The following is a 21,448-nucleotide window of genomic DNA, read 5'->3' on the forward strand; positions in this document are numbered from 1 at the left end:
AATGAATCAGCATTTATCAGGCCTTGATTTCTTCACCTGTGAGGTGGTGATTTCAATGTGAACTTCACAATAATGTCAGCCCATAAATGGCACCAGACAGAAAACAACTGCTATTAGCATCATTAAGCTCTTCCTGCCTCACCCTGTTCTCTCTCTCTCTCTCATTCTTCCCTAGACCTCTACAAGGGACAGAACCACACAGTTCACTTCAGTCTGTTCTTCCCCACCCTGCTCACCTCAGGGACTACACCAAATGGAATGCCCCTCTCACATAGCTGGACTTGTTTTCACAAAGACAGGTGCCTTGCTGAAAGGAAGTTGGAGGAGAAAGCTGTAAATTCCCTCTGCTTCACCTTATCCAGCCCTGCTGCCTCAGGAGCTGTGGGGCACTTTATTCTATCAATCACCCTTAGAGGACACAGCGCTCACAAACACTCATGGCTTTATATCAACCATGTTGACTTAATTCTTGTACCAAAAGATTGTCACAGAATCCAGGGGGAATGGGAGGAGGCTAGTCAGGGCACAAGTAAAGCAGAGCTTTGAGGCTCAGGCTAGGAAACAGGCTCTGTCTTTAGGCAGGGATGGAACTAGAGAGAGTGCAAAAATCTGGCATTGAAGGACCAAGGTGCCTGTCCAGCTTTGCCTTACCAGTCTGTAAGGCCTGGGAAAGTCACTTGCCTTCACAACTTTGGGTTTCCTTACCTGAAAACAGAGCTTGGGTAGAGTTCTACATGCAGATAGGGGTGAATTTGGTCTGAGCTCCTAGTGGTTAAAATATGCATACTTTATGACTGCCAAGGACACAAACAAGAGTGTTTATGGCATTTTTATAGTAGCCCAGACTGAGAATTACCTGAATATCGATTCACAGTCAAATGGATAAATATATTGAGATACATAGTGAAATCAATGAGGAAGGCAAGAGGTACATACTATAGTACATGAAAAAGAATGGATTAATCTCTCAGATATGAGGTAAAGCCCTAAAAAGCACAAATATGAATCCAGATGATGCCATTTATTTGAACATGGAAAATCTCCATTTAAGATTTTAGAAATGACAGCAGTGATGCCTAGTCTAAGTGTCTCAAGGGACTGCCCTGCACAGGACACTCTAGAGTCATGTTCTGCCTCTAGACCTGGATGTTGGTGTCTTAAACCTTATTAAAAATATACCAGACCGGGGGTGGTGGTGGAGAGATAGCACAGCAGTTAACAGCACTGACTGCTGATTTAGAGGACTTGGAGTCAACTTCTAACACCCACGTGGCAGCTCTCAACCATATGTAAGTCTAGTTCCAGAGGGTCTGTGCCCTCTCCTTCCTCATGGGCACCAGGCACACACGTGGTAAAATACTAATACACATAAATTTTAAGCTAAAATAATATATAGCAAATAAAACATTCTGAGAAGTTGGTGGAAGTGGGAGAATCTAATGGCACTTATGGACCAGAGTTCCACTCCCAACTCTGACCATCTGTGGTGGTTTGAATGACAATAGCCCCCCTAGGCATGTATGTTTGAAGCTTGGTCCCCAGTTAGTAAAACTGGGAAAGATCAGGCATGTGGCCTTGTTGGAGGAGGAGGTATGTCACTAGCAATGTGCTTTGAGGGCCAGTCCCAGTTTCTGCTCTCTGCCTGCAGATCAGGATGTAAAGCTCTCAGCTACTGCTCTAGCACCAGGCCTGTCTGCTTCCCACAATGATGATTATGGAGTCGCTCTCTAAAACTGTGAACAAGCCCTCATTAAATACTTTCCTTTATAAGAGTTGTCACGGTTGTGGTGTCTCTTCACAGCAATAGAACAGTAACTAAGACATCATCCCGTGCCCTTGATCCGTCAGGTCCCCGCTGTGGTTCATATCTTCTTCCACTCACTGAGCAAATCCCTGAATGGGATGAGAGGAAGTCTGATATTCTCTCGCACAGCCCTTACCCTCTAGCTGCTGCAAAATCCTTCCCATGCACACTGTACATCAAGACAGCCCCTTCTCCATCACTGACCCTAAACAACACCAGGTCAGAAGGCCCCAGGTGGACACCCAAAATCTGTTGGTGTTTACCACACCGGGACAATCTCTGAAATCCAGCCTCACAGGGAAGCCTGGAGGATCAAGATGCTGTGCCAGTCTGGTAGAGATTACTTATACTGTCATCATGACAGCTCAAAGGCAAGAGGCTGTCGTCTAACTGGCAGTGTGACTGAACTGAAGTGTGTGGACTATTGATGAGGCCATTGATTACTCAAAGCTGAGTGTTGAAACTGGTTATGCAAGTGAATAGCCACAAAGTCTTGGCAAAACTGGGCAGAGGCACCTCATGACGAAAGACCTCTTCAGTTGTCCTGTCTGCAGTTCCTGTGAAAGCTCTTATGCTGTGCCCCAACATATGTCTCCCATCTAAGTCTGGACCAGAGAAGCCCAGGCTACTCGAGCTACTGAGCTGGGATTGTTCCCGCATCGTGCCCGGTGTTAATCATGCTGTAAGCTTATTCTGGTCAGTCCTCCCAATAGCCTTGTCGGTTGGTTCCTGTTAACATTCTGATGGCATGGGCAAGGAGAGGTGACAGGAGAGGTGACAGGGTTCTGACAATGTCTGAGCTCTTACTATAGTCACTGGTCTCAGAGTTTATACTGTTGCTATCCCCATTGGAATGACGATAGTGTTGACTGGGCATCCACAAGAAGGCCATCACTCAATGCACAGTCCTCAGGTGTCCCACTGCCCTTAACTGGCCCTCATCATTGTTACTTTATAGGTGGGTTGATGTCTGCAGGTGTTCACATAATTCTGTCATCCAGCATGAAGAAGGTTTAAACTTGGTTGAACCAATCCAAGAGCCTTTATTCTTCTCTGTTCTCTGATCCCTTTGAGCCTTTGATCATAAAAATGACCACTCCCAACTCTACCTGATGCTCTACACACTTGGCCATGAGCTTTAGGTGAACTAGTACGTGGTCCCAGCTCCAAAAGGGTAGGACTCTGGTCATTATCTCATCTCTGTTTTCTGCATCTCTAGGCCAAGGGAGCAGAGAGGTCACCCAGAGCTGCATGGGACTCCAAGCTAAACTGGGGGAGCTGAGATTATCTGAGATTGATCCTGGGAGCTTGTTGGCTGGGGGTGTGAACTGGAAGAAACATCTTAGTTGGAGAGGGTGGTACATATTCTAATGCTTTGGAAATTAACTGCCTGAGCAAGGACTTAGAAAGGAATAGGGGAGGGGAGGAGCAAAGTTAGAGGCTCTGACTGCTTGCTGCTAACCAATAGTCATGATTTTAGCTGCTTAATAGAGGATGCTACACAAACACATGCACACACACACACACACACACACACACACACACACTATACATACATACCCCACATACCACAAACCACACACACATAGTACACACACAGCACACATACCATATACCACATACATACACACATCATACACGCAGACCACAAACACACTATATACCACACATACCACACCTCACCATACCACACACCCACAGACAGCATATACCACATGCACACACACACCCACACACACACACACACCTGTTAGGTTGCTCTTTCATAAATGTCATAAAGCTCATGGCCTCACACCACTACCACTGGTCTGTCCATATGGAAACTTGAACAGAGGCATCAAGCCAGTGAGCAGATGAAGAAGCAGAAACAGAAAGAGAACCACAGGGGAGGAAGGGCAGGGCAGTTTCCATCCTGATCACTTGAGGCATTGCCAGGTCACCCTGTCTGGGGTGCCAGGATGCCCAGCCCTCGTACAAACTCTCCGGGTGACAACTGCAGGCTTTGCTGAGAGTTGACCCCAGGAAATCTTGACAAGAGGAAGATCAGTTTGGTAAAGGCCAATGTACCTGGAGAACCAGCATGGAGCCATTGTCGGCCTGGCCAGCTGTGTGATGATGGGCAGGCCAGTCTCCTCCCCTCCCCATGCCTGGATTCCTGGAAAGCTGCACATTGACCAGGCCAATTTGATCAGTGATTTTCTTTTCTATTTCATAGAGATTTGGAGGCTCCATGAGCCTATACAGGGACCCAAGGCAAACCTGCAAGTCAGAGAGCAGGTGACTCTGAGCCCCTCACCCCCACTCCAAAGGTAGCATTCTGAGCTCACTGAGTTTTCTGAGCTGTGTGTACCACTGAAAAAATGGGACAAGTGGCCTGCCTTTCTGTTCTGTCCTTCCACAGGATGGGAACCAGCCCTCTTTCCAGTGTGTCCACCCTGTATACACTATCTGCTTGTTGTTACACAGTGGTCGGACCCTTCTGTTGTTACACCCAGTGCTGCAGTACATGGTGCTAGCATTCATTATTTTACTTAAGAATGAGCCCAAGTTGCACACACATTGCTGCTGACAACTTGGTTACGCCAAAGAGAAGCTCTTAATTTTTATTTAAAAAGTTTTATAAATGTTTCTAACCAGCTAAAAGCTGAAAGTCCTTATTTTGTTAAAGAAAAAAAAAAAAAACAATATAAAGTTGGGCACTTCATTTGAAGTTTTAGACATCCACCAGAACAGGGCTTCTTAATTTTTCCACTCATAGCCCTTTTTGGCCTAAGAAAGGTTTATACATTCCCAAGCATATGGGGACATAGAATAGGTATTAGAATTAAACATTTACTGATAATAAATCATGTGCATATTAATGGGATGAATGTCATTATTTATTTTATATAAAAATGAAGTCCTGCCTGTACTTGGTGCTGTAGGACGTACAATAGCTTCAATAGTTTTCAGTCAACATATTTTATTTCTAATTGTCAATGCTGAGAAGTCTAATTTATGCAATGTAGTCATAAACCTGGGAGAAGGATGTTTAGCGCCATTTCAGAAAGTGTTGACCATTGTATCTTAAGATAAAATGTATTTAATGAGCCGGGCATGGTGGCGCACGCCTTTAATCCCAGCACTCAGGAGGCAGAGGCAGGAGGATTTCTGAGTTCGAGGCCAGCCTGGTCTACAAAGTGAGTTCCAGGAGAGCCAGGGCAATACAGAGAAACCCTGTCTCGAAAAACCAAAAAAAAAAAAAAAAAAAAAAAAGTATTTAATAGTTTTAAAATGGAAATTAAGTTAACAATTCAAACATCAATTTAAAACTGGAACAAGATGTGGTGGGGGCAGTGAGGGGAAGGAGGGGCCAGAAGCAGAGAAGGATGGGGGCAGGGTGAGTTAGAGCAAGGTTTGTATAAAAAAGCCTTGGTGAAGTCCATTCGTCCTCAAGCTAACCTAAAAGCCAGGAAAATATTATAGGATGCTTTCCGAGGAAACTAGAAAACATTACTAAGCCAGGTGTGGAGGCGCACACCTTTAATCCCAGCACTCGGGAGGCAGAGGCAGGTGGATTTCTGAGTTTCAGGACAGCTAGGGCTATACAGGGAAACCCTGTCTCGAAAAACAAAAAGAACAAAAAACAAACAGACAAAAAAACCCCAAACCCCCCCCCCCAAAAAAAAGAAAGAACCTCCCCAAAAGAAAACATTACTAAAATAATTTGGTGTGTGTGTGAACGCGTGTGTGTTTGTGGGGGGGTCATAAACTATGAAACAAGTGTGGGGGTCAATTCTTTCCTTCCACCAAGTGGGTTCTGGGGATCCACTGAAGGTCACCAGGCTTCGTGGCAAATGCCTTCACCCAGTGAGACATCTTGCTGGTCCAATAAAAAGTTGTACCACAATGGGCTCCAAAGAGATGCTAACTTGATACACATCAAGGAACGATGGCAGAAAACATAAAAAAAAAAAAAAAAAAAAAACTTTGTTTTCTGTAATTACACCATTTTGTTTCTGCGGGAGCAGAAAACTTCCCACATGCACTGAAAACGCAGCAGCTCCTGACATGCTATAATCTTGCAGCTGAGCCCAGGTGCTCCCGGCATCTGTTGGCACCCTGTGGTCTGTTGGTACTCTGTGATTTGACGCATGTGCGGTGCAAAGTGTGTGCTCAGAGGCAAGCCTGCCGTGGAGTCACGGGACAAACACCTCAGACTCAGCACACCTTTGATTTTGAAGTTTTGGTCATTATACCCTCAGAAAACTTTAATAATGTCAAATCCCCCCCACCCCCCAATCAGTGACATGGTCCCATATGGAGTGGTGGCCCACAGTTTCAGAAACTGGGCATTAGATCCCTTGCATATTTTCCATGGATTCATTCAGACTGTAGACATTAAAAACCCAGACTTCAAAAGGGAACCTAAGTGTCAGACTCTAAGCCCTTCACCTAGATGCCCTTTGAGAGCAGCTCCATTGGCTTGGGCTCTCTGTCCAGCCCACTGGGATGCCCCAAGTGAACTAGCTGTGCCAGTTTCTCTGGGTCCCTCTTCTCCCTCACATATGTACCCTCAGGTGTTCTTACCTAGAATCCTGGACTAGTTTAGCTCCTGCCAAGATCCATGGAGAGGACCTCAAGCAGGTGTGAGGAAGACAGCGATATACACAAAGTATGATGGTTTGAGTTTGAATCCCTGGCCCCAACTCATGTGTTGGAGGCTCAATTACTAACACAGCTTGATTCAAAGTAGGGATTCAAGGGAAGTGATTGGATCCTGAGGGCGCTGACTTCATCACGGATTAGTTTCTTGATGGATTCATAACTTGGTGTACTACTGAGAGATGGTACGAGCTTGGGGGTGTGCCCTGACATACTTTGTTCCAGATATCTCCCTGTCCCTTTGCTTCCTGGATGCCACAAGGGAGAGCAGCTTTCCTCTACTGTGCACTTCTGATGTGAAGTTTCTGCCTTAGCACAGGCTTAAAATCAATGGAGCCAAATGGCCGTGGACTGAGACTCCAAAACCACCAGCCCAAATAACCCCTTCCTCCCTGAAGTAGGACTGTTCACGCATTTTGTCACAGCACTGAGAAGTGACTGACACGGGAGATGATGGCCTAACGCCTTGTGGCTGGTGACATTGAAAATGTGATGCTGCAAATGCAGTCATTCCCCTAAGAAGCCATCCAGAGTGCCTTGGACCTTTGTGGCTTTGAGATCACCTTTGTCCTTTGTGAACTTCTGCATGAAGTCCTCAATGCTCACAGGAACTCATTAGTGACAGCTTAATGACTTCTGGGCTCAGGCTTTGCTGCTAAGTCTGTGCTTGACACATGGGCCCTCGGGGTGTCACACAGCAGCATGCTGGACTCCTCACTAGAGCTGGGTTACCCACCCTTCTCTGCTGGATGTCTGTCCTAGTTGGGTGAGAGTATGAAGACCGGAGTAACTACAGAGGGGTCTAAGCAGAAGAGGCCATTAGTATCTACAGTCTCAGCACTGGCTGAGCCACCTTTCTGGGCATGCTTCTGCTCTCTGGTGAGTACTGGGGCAGTGCCTGAATCTTCCTGTCCTGAGCTGTATGGACCTCAGGCTTCTCTGCATGTGTGTCCCTGCATGGTGGGTGAGACTACTCCTGGTGATTTTGGAAGACGCTCACACTTGTCTTTCCTGGGGTTCATAAGTCATATCACCTTCTGTTGAAAGAAGAGTCTGATTACATGAGGCTGCACTGGAGGCTGTCTAACAAATTTCCCAGGAGACTGCTAACACAGATGGCACAGGGCTTCATAATAGGAGAGCCCTAGTGGTCATCAGTGTCCCAGGCCAAAGTAAAGTGGGGCCTGGGTGTGGCTGTTATTGTCATCTGGGCTTCGGTGCTCTCTCAGGAGCTCAGGTCAGGATCTTAGGAATGACAACCATGCTCCTCCCTTGGCCATGTGCAGCCTGGTAGAAGAACATGGCTTTAGGAGTCCCACCTTGGCTTTAATGGCAATCCCGTTGTTTACAGTTCAGTGACCCAGCTCTGGGCCTGAGGAATCTCCAGTCGGGGAGGGGTTTATTTGCCTTTCTCTTTTGAAAGCTCTGAATTCAACCCTGAGAAATAGGAACTGTCCTATTTTCTTTTGTTAAATGTACTGAGGATTTCCTAAAGTAAACAAACACTGGTTACTGAATAATTGACCTACATTTCTCTAGACTGCTGTGGCAGGTGCTCTGCAAAGATGGTGCTAGGAAGCAGTGATGGGGGAGAATCCCAATCCTTCAGCAAAAATCAAGAGTTTAGATGAGTCTCCCAGTCTCAAACAAACAAGCACCATCCTCACAGAGAGATATCTTCTCTTCCCAGTATCATTTCTGCTATATCTGGGGATAGAGGAACCTCAGAAATTAGTTTTCAAGAACTTTCAGATACCATTTAATTAAAAGGCCACCACATATTCATGTGGATAATACTGTAGGAAGGCTGTGGATAATTGGAAAGATTTGGTATGGCACTATGGGCACTCCTTATTACAATGTCCACTGTATCTTCAGTGGGACTGTGGGAATGACAATACTTTTGGGGATAGGCACAGCAATAAATCCTGAATATGACCAGGTATTATTCTGTAGATTCTTTGACCATTGCTTACATGGAAAGTGTAACTTTCTGAATGTAATTGAGTTTAGGATTTTGATTGAGTAACCATCCTGGATTATCTGGGTGTTGCCAGTGGTAGCCGAGAGGTTCTTATGAATCAGAGCAGAAGCAGAAGAGTTCATGCTACATGGCTGCTTTTGAAGGTGACAGACGGGGCCATGAACCAAGCAATGTAGGCAACTTTTATGACCTAAACAAGGAGAGGAATTAGAGTCTCTGTACAGCTTCCATTAGCCCCTTTCAAGACTCTGATTTTAGCTCCATAAGACAAATTTTGCATTTATGATCTCCAGAGCTCTATGCCAGGAAATAGGTGTTGTTTTAAGCCGTGTCATAATTTATTAGAGTGGCAATAGGGAACTGATATGCCTTCATTCATTTGTCTCGTGTAGAGGAGTTTTAATCAAGCAGCACGGCTGTTCTGGCAAGGAATCATATCCAAAGACTTATATGATAGCTTATATCCAAAAGTATATATGATCCTGGGGAATGCAGACATGCTCTAGATTACAGTATGATCTGTTTGGAATACTGACATGCCCTTAGTACACAACTTTAATCCCAAACAATGAAAGGAAAGTTAGTTTGTAGAAGGAAGCTGCCATGTTTGAAAGTGATGTTTAATTGAGGGTCAGACAAAGTGATGAATCAGAGAAAGATTTGACAGAACAAGTCAGAGATAGGATATACCCAGCTCTCATGAGAACAGTACATGAAAGAAGGCTACTTTGAAGAGCAGCAGGGGAGGACAGACAGACAGACAGACAGAAAGACACACACAGAGAGAGAGAGAGAGAGAGAGAGAGAGAGAGAGACAGAGACAGAGACAGAGATAGAGAGAGACACAGAGAGAGGCAGAGAGAGACAGAGAGACAGAGACAGAGAGATAGAGATGACAGAGACAGAGACAGGGGGAGCAAGCAGTTTTACTAGGACAGTTTTGCTAGGACAGGTTTACAGAGACAGGTTGTAGGTGAAAACAGAATGAGCCAGTGCAAAGGCAGTTGAAACCAGAGAATAAGAAGGAGGCAGAAGATTAGAGCAGATTGCCAGGGTTAGTTTGAGGCCAAGCAGAGCAATTCAGACAGAAGCCAACAGATGTTGGATTGAATCAGCTAGGTTGGAAGGTTAAATTCTATGGATGCTAGAAATTTCCAGGCTTAGGCCTAGGAATAGTTAGACCAGAGAAAGAAACACTCTGGGTTCAGCCCACACTGTGTATTAGCACAGCTTGGGTACAGCTCTCATCTTTTCCCATCATCTGGGGAAATAAAATGGTGATCATCATCTTGCATGTGGAGATGTCCTTTGATTGCCCTTCCCCAAACCCAGATCTAAATTCAAATGGTCTGCCTGGAGCCATGACAGCTTTTCAGTTCTTGATGGCCGGGAACTAAACTAACACTCTTGGTAACCAACACTCTTGGCCTTCTGGGTGACCTGCCACCCTGTGGGACTCTCCTTAGGTCCTTTGAATCAAGAAGAAAAATGACAGGCACATCTTCCTGACCTCCAGAATGTATTCAAGGACCTCAGAGCTCATAGACTCCAGGCTTTTAGCATTTGCCAGGGAGGTAGGTAAAGATGATGCTCTTGTCTCTCACAAGGCCCTGGAAGTCACTTGCCTAAGTTCATAGAGTAGGCTAGGACCTGAGCATGACCGGGATGGCCGTTATTCCTAGTTCTTAGCCAGCTTGTAAGGGGGAAATGATCTGGAACCTTCCACAGGGTCATCATCACACTCAGTGGAGAATCTCCCCAACCAGGACTTGACTCTGGGCCCCACTGCAGGTGGTGGTGGCAGAAGCCAGGATGGGGTCATTCTCTTCAACATGTATGTCCTGGATCAATACAGGCTGCGATGTGCCATGTTCCTTGCTGAGGGTCATCAGCAGGCAGGGGGAACACCCTCACCCTGGTCTTCAGGGTGGTCAGGACTTCGTGTGTGTTTAGGATTTCTCAATGCTTTTGTAGGAGGACCAACAGGGGGTGGAGTTGGGAACACTGGCAGCTGTATCCTAAGTTTTGCCACGCAAAGAACTTCCCAAGTGATCCTTTGACCGCCAGGCTAGTGTTTCAGAGGTGAAAGTCAAAGCAGAAAGGTAGGTCACTTGGTACAAAGTAGGGCATTCATTTAAAAGTTTCCAGATTTTTCTCTTGACTCAAGAAAGATCATAGCCTCTGAGAACCTTGGAGGTCTCTTCCCCTTCTCAGATTTAACTCCCAGATGAGCACTAGGAAGCTGGGCTTTGGCTGGAGCTGTTCATACACTCAAAAAAAAATCTTAACAACAAAACTGAAGATGGAAACTGCATTGATTAGGCAGACCTCATTGAATGAATGGGCAGGTCACAGATGTTACTGCTAGGTTTAAGTTGCTGATCCCCATCTCTCTGGCCTACTGAGCATCCTCACAGAGGAGAGGCAGTAAACGAAGGTGTCTACATGAGGACCCAAGTAACTTCTAGATCAGTGGTTCTCACCCTTGCTGCAATTGCTACAGTTCCTCATGTTGTGGTGACCACCAACAATAAGATTATTTTGTTGCTGTTTTATAACTGTAATTTTGCTACTGTCTTACATCATAATATAAATATCTGATAAGTAAGGTATTTGATACGTGGCCCCAAAGAGGTTTTCACTCATAGGTTTAGAACTGTTCTAAGATCATTGGAACTCCAAGTACAGGACCTTTGTAAAATCAGTTTTGGGGATATGGCTGAGATTCTGATTTCTAGTTGTCATCAAACTCTACTTCTTCCTCAAGTTACATGTACAGCTAGACAACATTTTGACTCCTTCACAGCCATGTATGCTATGCCTGGGAGATGTGCACAGGTGCATCCAAGGCACCCTTCAAGGAAGTCTTGCTTAGAGCTGGCCCCATCCTTTGCTGGCTGCAACTCTTGGGAGAAGAGGCCCTGCACTTTGTCTGGGCAGCACAGCAGAACTGTGGCATGGGTGAGGAAAAGCCAGCCCCAGATGGCATGAGAAAGGGAGAGCTGGCCCTGCCCCTTGTTGGGGCAGTGCTGGAGAGCTGGGGCAGTACCGGAGAGCTGGCTCTGGTGTCAATGGCACAGGAAAGCTGGTGAGCTGACCAACTTAGCTTCCATCCAGGTACAGATCCAGGGCTTTGAGTTGGCCCACCCCAACATCTACCCCATCTATAATTTGTAGGAGTGCACGAAGGGACCAGTCCTGCAGGATCTCCATGACACAGGGCAACGATAGTCCTGTGAGTCCTGGTGAGGATCCAGTATTGATAGGGTAGCAGAAGCCAGAGGCCTTGAAGCAGATCAGACTCATTGCAATGGACATTTGCAAGTAAAGCTGTTTGGGCAAAGGTCTGTGTGACACACCGTGACAGAGCACTTCCTAGGGAGAGATTTTGTTGCTGTTGCTGTTGTTTTGGTTTGTTTGCTTTGTTGTCTGCTTTTATTTTTGTTGTTTTCTTTCAGGGATGGGGGAGTCTGCAAGGGTAGAGGGTGGATATAAAGAATGGGGAGATGAGTGGGACTGGGGTGCACGATGTGAAGTTCACAAAGAATCGATATAAAGTTATTTTTTAAAAGTGCTCTCATAGGTGTGTGGTATCAGGCAGCCTTGTCATGGTCTTCAGCTGTGGAGTCTCAGCTCCTAACCATGTCAGCCTTGCAAGGGCTGCCTTATTCTTTTATCGCCGTCTTTTCACAGACCTTGATATCTATTACCTTTGTGTCTCCCCAGACCAACTGGAGTGTCTCCTTCCTGAGCATTCAGCCTACAATCCCAAGGGACTGAGTTGGCTCCAGTGCAGTGGACATGGAAGTGGTACTTGCTCTTTGGGGCTTGGCCTCAGAACTCTCCTGGGTAGGTGGATTATGCCTTCTCCTTTCGTTTCCTGGATATGGACTTCAATGATGCTCTACACCATGGTAGGCCCATAGGATGGAGGTAGCTGGAGACTAAGGACAGCCTGCTAACCTGAGCATCCTTCCAGAATTCTTTCTGAGTTAGAAATGAGCATATATTGTACACAGTCACTGAGTTTTGGCCATGTGTTTGCTAGTTCCGCTGATCTGTCCTGACTACTCCTCCTTTCTCATCTATCTCTTTAGGCACAAATGGAGGAGTTAGAGAAATATGTATCTCTAAATATGAGTGATCATTGGCAGGTATGAGTGGACACTCAAGTGCTGACTATGGCTAGACTTAGGCTTAATTAGAGAGCCTTGGATCAGATGGTTAGGCAGAAGAACAAGTCCTGGGACAGCTTTCTTGTGTGGAGATCTAAACTCCCTTAAAATGTAGTCCAATGCTACTATGTTGTTATCAATAACAAGCACCAGCCCTGATATGGGCAGCGATCATAAAGGAAGAAATTAAGTTCTCATTCTAACAAAGAGGAGACTAAAATCGTCCCTCCTCCTTTTAATAATAGACCAGGTTTGGGATGTAACATAGTCAATACCCTTGACTATGGAATTATCCATGCCTTTCAGTAGTGCACAGTGATGGATGGCAGACACATTGTATATCGTTGTATATAGGTAGGTGAGGAATGGTAGATATGTGGAGATAGAGAAGGCAGTGCCATCTGGGTGGCTGGCTGCTGGTGGGTACAGAAGCCACGGAGGCTAGAGACACTGAGATCTGTTCTCGTGGTTATGTAACTAGGATCTGGGGTGGGGGTGGGTATGTGGCTCTAGTGAGACATGGAACTCAAAACCTATCTTCACACTCTGGCCCAATAGTGGACAGCTACCAGGAGAAGACCATTCCATTGGTCCCAGACAAGGTTTTCTTTGTCTTTCAATGGTTTTACTTTTCTTTATTATGTTTAGAATTCATATACTCAAAATTTTGTCATGTAGTGGGATGGAGGAAGAGGGCACATTTAATGCTTTATTCTCAAGGTTCTGGCATGCTCAAGCATAGGCTTTTTTTTTTTCTTAACACTTTCATTGTAACACAAGTTGAGTCAGAGCATAGTTTTTAAATATTTTTTTGTAATTCTTTAATTTTTAAAATTTGTATATATCCCATATGTCATGGGATATGATATGCCCCTGGAGACCAGAGGGTGTCTAATCCCTTGGGAGTTCAAGTGACAGGAACTTGTGAACTGCCTGACATGGGTGCTAGAAATGGAGTTTGGGTCCTTTGAAGGGGCAGCAAACTGTCTTAACCACTGAGCCCTCTCCCCATCTTGCCTTTTTGAGCTCTTAGTATGGCTTTATGGATTTAGCATTGTTTGGGAGGACTGAAGGATATCATAGGAGCCAAAGTTGGACAAGTTAGACTGAACAATGAGAAGCCTTTAATGCAATGCAGTGGTAGGGTCCACAAACAGACTTGAGATGGCTTTCACAGAGATCAGATTAGAACCAGCACAGGGGTCAAGGCCTAGACTGGGACAGTGGCAGTGTAAATAGATCCACAATGGATGCCCAATTGCTGGGCCCTGGTAAGGTTATGAAAGGGGCAGGATGAAGGAGAAGGAACCATTAAATAGAATGCTTTAGATTAAGCTACTGGGGAGATGGTACCATTATACAGACAAAGGAAGAAGGAAAGGAGGGACAGGGGGAGGAAATGGGGGAAGGAGATGGTGGTGATGTTGAGTGTGTGGAATCAGTGGGAAATTCGGATGTTGAAGCCTAGGAGTGGAGTTTAGAGAAAGCAGCATGCAGGGCAGAGCAGAAGTGGGGGTTCCTAAGAGTGATGAAGATGCCCACCCTGAGCTTCTTTCCAAACATAAATCTTTACTTGCTCCTGGAAGACATGAAAATAGCCCTCCAACCTCTGTATTCTGTGCGCTGGGCGTGGTGGCGCACGCCTTTAATCCCAGCACTTGGGAGGCAGAGGCATTTCTGAGTTCAAGGCCAGCCTGGTCTACAGAGTGACAGAGAAACCCTGTCTAGATTCTGTGCATCAAGGTGGATGGGTTCTATCTAAGTGAATCATTAGGGGAATATCTAGAAAAGATAGTATTGAGTAAAAAAAAAAAAAATGTAGGAAGACCCAGAGTATCAGCAGACTATGACTAGCATCCAGTGTACAGACACACATACACACATTCCACACATAAAGGTGATGTAGGATGATTCTCAGAAACTATAGGTTAAAAGGGGAACAAAGATGAAGACTATTAGGAACAGACTAGGGCATGGCTTCATGAGCTGGCAAGACAGTGACCTGAGCTTGTCCACCTGAAACCCAGAAAGGTGGAAGGAGAGCATCTACTTATAACATTGTTCTCTGACCGCCACATGTGTTCTGTGTGCATACATACCTATACACACATGCGTGCATGAGCGCGCGCACACACGCGCGCGCACACACACACACACTATAATAATAAACAAACAAGTATTAAAGGGAGGTGCAGTTTCACCTGTACATTTTTTTTAAGATTTTATTTATTTTATGTATATGAGTACACTGTAGCTGTCTTCAGACACACCAGAAGAGGGCATCAGGTCCCATTACAGATGGTTGTGAGTCACCATGTGGTTGCTGGGACTTGAACTCAGGACCTCTGGAAGAGCACTCGGTGCTCTTAACCACCGAGGCATCTCTCTAGCCCCCAATTTTTTTTTTCACATCTTCTTTCATTTATTGAAAAAAATTTTAGAAAATGGCAGTTAATAAAGGGCACAAATCAACAGGAACATACAAGTGGAAAACAGAGAATATAAAACTAAAAATGCCACTGGCTTCTTTAATTGGTTAAGAGCACAAAAAGTAACAGGCAGGTCTATTTTAAACAAATTAAAAAGCTATTTTGTATTTTTGTAAAAAATAATTCTCCCCAAGTCAAATATATATATACACCCACAAAAATGGTGTGTAAAGGAAAGCTGTCACACTTAACAAGTTGTATCCTGGATTTAAGGAAATAGTTGCTGATGCAGGGGTCAACACAAAGTCAGCAACAAGTTAACAATGCCCACTCCCCAAGCCAGGACCTGGCTCTACTGCCCAGGATCAAATCATTCCCCCTTCCTCAGCCTGGGAAGTGCTGGGATTCTGGGTGAACACTACTGTGCCCCAGCAAGGTTAGTAGTTCTTAAGAACTGAGCATTCAAACGCTGCATGGCACAAAGCTAGACTGCATAAAGTACTATTAAGCACAAAGGAAAAAGTATGCTTAGCTCTTACAAAAGCGCTTCTTAAGGAAAGCAACAGAAAACCACTCAGCAGACCAGGGAGGCTACAGCCATCAAAGGGACAACTGCATATCTGAACTAGGAAACTCTATTCATCCAGGGTGGATTAGACAGGGGCATCTTTAACATTTTTTACTTGACCAAGCTTAAGCTTTCTGTCTCCTCCCCTACCTACCAGTGAGTCGTATGATCCAGCAGAAGGAGAGCTTTTACAAGTGGCTATTTTATTTTTCTTTCTGTGGCGAGACTGTCATGGAGCCTGGATATTTCTGGTTCATATGCATCCATGACCAATGTCCCGCTGTGGTCAAAGAATTTAGCAATGGACTTGGTGAACTCAGCTTCCCGCTGCTGCTTTGTCCTCCCACTGATGAAGGTCAACTTCAGGGTGTATTTGTCATCAAACCTTTTGAGGCTGGAGGACAGCTGCCAAATATCATCAGGATCCATTCCTGTGGGGTCTTTTCTGTGGGCCACAAGAAAGATGCTCTTCTCTTTATATGAGGTATAAATGGTCAGAATCCCCATCATCACAAAATAGGATATGACGCACAAAGCCAAAACTGGCTTGGACTCAGGAAAGGGATGCATGTAATCCCAAATCAAAGCCACGATGGCAAAAAAGCAGGAGATGGTACAGATGGTGAGGTGACCGTCAATGAGACCAAAGTTCTCCACATACTTGTACTTTTCCAGAAGTACCTTTTTGGCAGAGTCATCCAGAGAGTTCTTCACGGCTGATCCATCCCACTTATCAATTTTTACAGGCTTATCATCAATCTTCCACTTATCCAACAAACCACTGCGGCTGCTGCTTGTCCCGCAGCTGGGGCCGCCGCCAGCCCCACTACTGCCTCCGCCACCGCCGCTTCTCCCGCCCTGCGATGCCGACGCCGCCCTAAATTTTTTTTTTTTTTATTTTAAAAGTACATGGCAAAACATAAGAGCAGCTAAACAGAAGTATAGAGATGTGTTGTTTTAGTGTAGAGATGTGTTTGGTAAAATTGTTAAATCTCTATAGTTTTTTTCTGTATTTTAAAAATTTCATTAAACTGCTTAGTTTTAAATTTTTAAATACCTTGTTGCACTTGCTTAAGATCCCATAAAACGTTTGTGTAGTATGACATCAATATATATTCTTAAGCTTTGTGTCTAGAGTAAGAGTCTCCTTTTGTATGTTTCAATAGTTGCTTGTGTTCTTTAAACTCTGGGTGAACCCAGCATGTGAGAGAGATGGTTGAGAAGCCATGGGTTAGGACAGTATATGCCATACCATCTTACCTCCTTTCCAGTTGGGTTAGGACAGTATATGCCATACCATCTTACCTCCTTTCCAGTTGGCCACCATATGCCGGGCACTATGTGTCTCACACATTAACCCACTTAATCCTCCCAAAAAACCTCAGGTTGATTGAATATTTCCATCTTACAAATTATTTCTCTTTTTTGCAATTGAGGCATAGGGCAGTTAAACTGCCTCTGATTCAGAGCACTGTAGCCCTGAGGATGGATGACCAAGGTCACACAGTCACTTGTCAGATCTAGGTTCAAACTGTAGCAACAAGGTAACTTAACCCAAGGGTAGAAAATCCCCAGTAGGGCTGGGGAGAAGGCTCAGTGGGTAAAATGCTTACTGTGCAAACATGAAGACTTAAGTTTGGTTCACAGTAAAAACATCAGAGTGGAGGGCCAACTGTAATCCCAGTATTGGGAGTCAAGGGGGATTCCAGGGACTCCCTAGCCAACCAGCCTCCTGGAAGCTGTGAATTCCAGGTTCAGTCTCTCTGTGCCTCACTCTTCCCTCAGCCATAATACATAACTCCTACAGGTTATTTACAAGGAGTCAAACCCTTTAATGTTAGAAGTACATTTATTTGCATACCGATCATAACATTCTTCATTATCTCTTCTCTATCTTAAGCTCAGGCAATGTGGGCAGGAGAGAAAAGGCCAAAGGGATGATTCTCAGGAGAACACAGTATGAAGTTGCTTACCTGCAGTCAACAAAATGTCCTCAGACATCCACTGCGGGGTGTATTCCACTGCTCCTGTGTATGCATTCAGCGAGACATCTTATCTATGTGACCATTCAGGTATTGTACACAGGTTCATACCAAGAATATGCTAAGACAACTGACGATATATACTGTGTCAACTACATAGCTCTTGAAAGTGTATGATTTAGTAATTTCCTAATCACGATATCTTATAAAGAGCAGTGTGATTTTAAATTTACTGTTTTAATTAATTGTCCAGTGTTTAAAAAAATGAACTGAAGCCTGACTGATTGTATAATTTTAATATTTGAAAATGTACACAAATAAACTCAACACAATACAGATTTATACAAAAGGACTTCTAAAAACTTATACAGAAAAAATAAATAATAGGTTTTTTAAAAAAGGACAAGACATTTTATAAATACTAATAAATACTGTGCAATGCTTTAATTTACTATGGCAGATAGAAAAACTCAAGAAATCATTAATAGGTTGTATATTTAAAAAGCTACATGAATTTTCTAGCTGATTAAAATAAAATGTAACAGTAGTAGTTTTTACTTTTAAAATGAGGTATTATTACATTGTAAACCAAAACAGAGCATAAATATATGGTTTAGCAATTAATGGTTATCAACTTCAACTTAATAAAAGACAACAAAAATTCCCATTATTTATGGACTTTTGTCACCTAAAATTTGGCTTGCCTGTGTACTTGCAAAAGTGACATAGCTATCAATACACACACATCGTTAGACATGCAGACCAAACCAATACTATTTCCATGAGTCATCCCTAACAAATAAAAACTTTGTTTACATTTTACTGAAAACACTTAATTTCCTATACATAATTCTTTGTGCTTGTTAGTAGGAACCTACATTAAACATTTCTACGCAGTGCAAGAGAGAAGCAGTTTTATTTGCATTATGGATTAAAGACAATATACACACCAAACCAACTGTACCTTTAGCTGTCTTAGGCTTTCCAGATGTAAAGAAGAACTATCCTTTTGGTATACTCAAATGGGAAAGTAGTCATTTGCAGTCTCAAGCATTACAGGAAGGGAAGCTGGGTTTTCTAACACGTGTGGGTGGGCTTCGGAACTATGGGACGCTGATGAGTTACTGCACCCTTGAATTCTGCTGGTTGGGTGCAGAAAGCACAGCGACAAGGAAATGCCTAGCTCAGGGGAGCCTCAGGCCAAGTATGATTTGCACATGGGCCATATGCTGGTACTAAATGCTGGTTTCATTCTTATTGCAAATGTCACTTCAGAGTTTTCTGAAGAAAAGCTATCAAAGAATAAGTCTTGAGATGAAAATATTTGTGACATGCTAATAAAACTGCTTCACTATAAATTAAAACAAAACAAAACAAAACAAAACAAAAATCCCTGGGGCTTAAAAATACAGTTTTTACATGCTATTTTATTATAAATAGAAAACAAGGGTACTTTTGGATTTACTATATTTAGAATCCAGTGAAAAACAAACATTTTAGCCAAAATGTCAAACTACTTTTTTATATCAAGCTACATCATTTTGACATAAATGTTTTTAATTGTATTTCACTTTTGTCAAATATCCTACATTTTCCAAAAATTAGTGTTTTTATATAACTGGTGATCAAAAATTGTAGATATAAGCAGTACATCAAAATATATAAAATAGCAGGGCTTCTTTTGTGCTTGTAATTATTTTAAGTAATCAATGACTAGTTTGGTCTAGTTTGCTCTACTATATTGATTTTTAAGAAGAAATAACCATTATACAAACATTACAGAATACTCAAGTAACCAATTTACTGTCAGTGGGCATGCAGACTAACAATACTTAAAAGAATATAACCTTGAATCCAATTGGTCTGAAAATACTCTTGTACAATCATCTTTGTTGATTTGTAAAAGCTGTACACACATCTAAAACCCTAAATTTACTTTGTAAAAATAAATCTTTAGCAGTAAATGGCACTATCAAAATCCCATGATTCTTCGGCTGCTGTGCAGTGTTATTTACATGCTTTTCAGCAACGGATGGAAAGATCTTATAGGACCCCAATACCAATATATCAAAAGACCCTGTACACTGCATTGGCAGTGATACTGTTGTTACCTCTGTATGAAAATATGGCTACATGCATTATGGTAAAGATAATGTAGCTCTCTGCTTTGCTACAGTGTGCTGCCAGCACACGTCTGCCACTGGGCTCCATCATGTCAGAGATGCATTCTCACTGCACTTGTCTTTCCCAGTGGACACCTGTGACAAACTACATATGGAAAACAACAAAATGCTATAAAAAAGACTGCCGGACTCAGACCTGTTTCTGCCATAGGCTCTCACTCAATAAATTTTTGATTTATATATATATATGTATATATATTTTAAATCATGCCTTCACTATACATATTTTGTATCGGAGTAAATAAAAAAGACCCTCATTGTTTGAAAAGTGGTGAGCGTGGAGAAAGTGTCACAGAAAGTGACACAGAAGCATGAAAGTGTTAAAGGCACAGTAAGAGGGAGCTGAGTGCTACATACAGATACTGTATTTCAAGTCTTCCAGGTTACTCAAGTCCAAAACCTTCTGAATTTGAAATTCCAATAATCAGTTTCTGTTTCAGATCTTTTTTGCTCTTGTATGGAGGAAGGCAGAGTTGATTGAAACAAGTGTGTGCCACAGGTAACCTAAGGGGAAAAATAACTTTTTAAGGGTTACTAGGTCTTAAAAACAGACATGAAATGACTAAGAAACTTAAAAAACTGCATACATTGAGATCTACTTTCCTGTTCTATGATGACTCTTCTTTAGGATCAAGTGCCGTTCTAGATAACAGGAACATGTTTACAGACAAGACAACCAACACACCTGTCTTCATTAAACTCTAAGTTGAAAAGCATTTTGTTTGGAGTCAGACAGATCTGAATTTAAATACTGCTTCCCTCACTTCTATAGGATTTTGAATTGCTCAGTGTTTCCAATCTCCGTTTCCTCACTGGTATGTTAAACTGTGTAAGACTGTAATCTATGCAAAATACCTAGTAGATAGAATATTGTTATAGTTCAGTCTCGACTGTCAGAAAGTTGTAACAAGTCATTTTGGGCCTGTTTTCAAAGCTGTTGTCCTCTATGCACACTGAACATCCAGTCCTTGAATCCGTCTGTCCAGTTCCCTCCAGATCATTCTACCAGATAACACTGTTGTCTTCATCCAGAGTCTCTAGAGGCATTGCAGAGCCTTCTCTTCAGTTTTTATGAATTCCCCAGCATCATAATAGCTTTCAGCAAAGCCAGTATGTATGAGTGGAGAATAAGCCAGAGAACAGGTAAAAAGAATTCTGTACGATCAGAGTTTATACTGCAAGACCATACAAAAAGATTTACAAATACTAGGTCAGTTACCATTTATGGAGTCTCTGGATTATGATAAGAACTGTAGCATATGCTCTGATATGCATTGCTTCATTTAAGAACCAAGGCAACCTAAAAGTGGTTATTATTCCCACTGTATGGATGAGGAAAATTAGACGTGGGAATAAACAGATCAAGCATCCAAAGCTGGAAAGGAGTAAAGTTCAAATCCAGTCCGGTCTGACCCTAAAACCCGTGCATTTGCTAAGACGTAAAAAAGCATCGCCACTCACATTCAACAAAACCTATTAATCTTCAATAGTGTGCCTTACAGAAGGGATGACAGTTCTTACTTCAGACGGAATACTGTCCTTGTCTTTTGAGGAACACTGTCACTGTAGTGGGATGTCATGTGCCTTTGACAGTTATATTTAATCTTATACTTAATAAATGTGAGGTCCCTGCTGGGAATCTAGAGTCATTCCAGATTCAGAACTAAGCTATATTAGCT

The 21,448-nt window shown here is 43.2% G+C and overlaps 1 protein-coding gene, 1 long non-coding RNA gene and 1 pseudogene across 8 annotated transcripts in view; 1 reads left to right on the forward strand and 2 right to left on the reverse strand.

The window, feature by feature from the left end:
- The first annotated feature begins 11,472 nt into the window (after window positions 1–11,472).
- On the forward strand, window positions 11,473–17,976 carry LOC147000141 (uncharacterized). 2 transcript variants are annotated; one of them, XR_015046197.1, is made up of 3 exons: window positions 11,473–11,549; window positions 12,159–12,281; window positions 17,505–17,963. It is a non-coding gene; the product is annotated as an uncharacterized LOC147000141 (long non-coding RNA). The 2 variants fall into 2 exon arrangements; XR_015046198.1 differs by having other exon boundaries at window positions 11,503–11,667; window positions 17,505–17,976.
- LOC110285398 (signal peptidase complex subunit 2 pseudogene) lies at window positions 15,110–16,899 on the reverse strand (annotated as a pseudogene).
- A 9-nt stretch (window positions 17,977–17,985) lies between the features above and the next one.
- The window catches only part of Hectd2 (HECT domain E3 ubiquitin protein ligase 2), a 96,646-nt gene continuing 93,183 nt past the window's right edge, over window positions 17,986–21,448 (reverse strand). For all 6 annotated transcript variants that reach the window (XM_085834093.1, XM_029472590.2, XM_021151527.2 and 3 more), the window contains one exon: window positions 17,986–20,273. In XM_085834093.1, the coding sequence (XP_085690219.1) occupies window positions 20,153–20,273 (121 nt within the window). In that variant the 3' untranslated portion in view covers window positions 17,986–20,152. The remainder of the gene's footprint in view (window positions 20,274–21,448) is intronic.

The sequence above is a fragment of the Mus caroli genome, unplaced genomic scaffold, assembly GCF_978045245.1.
Source record: "Mus caroli unplaced genomic scaffold, Mus_caroli_1 scaffold_20, whole genome shotgun sequence".
NCBI lineage: Eukaryota > Metazoa > Chordata > Mammalia > Rodentia > Muridae > Mus > Mus caroli.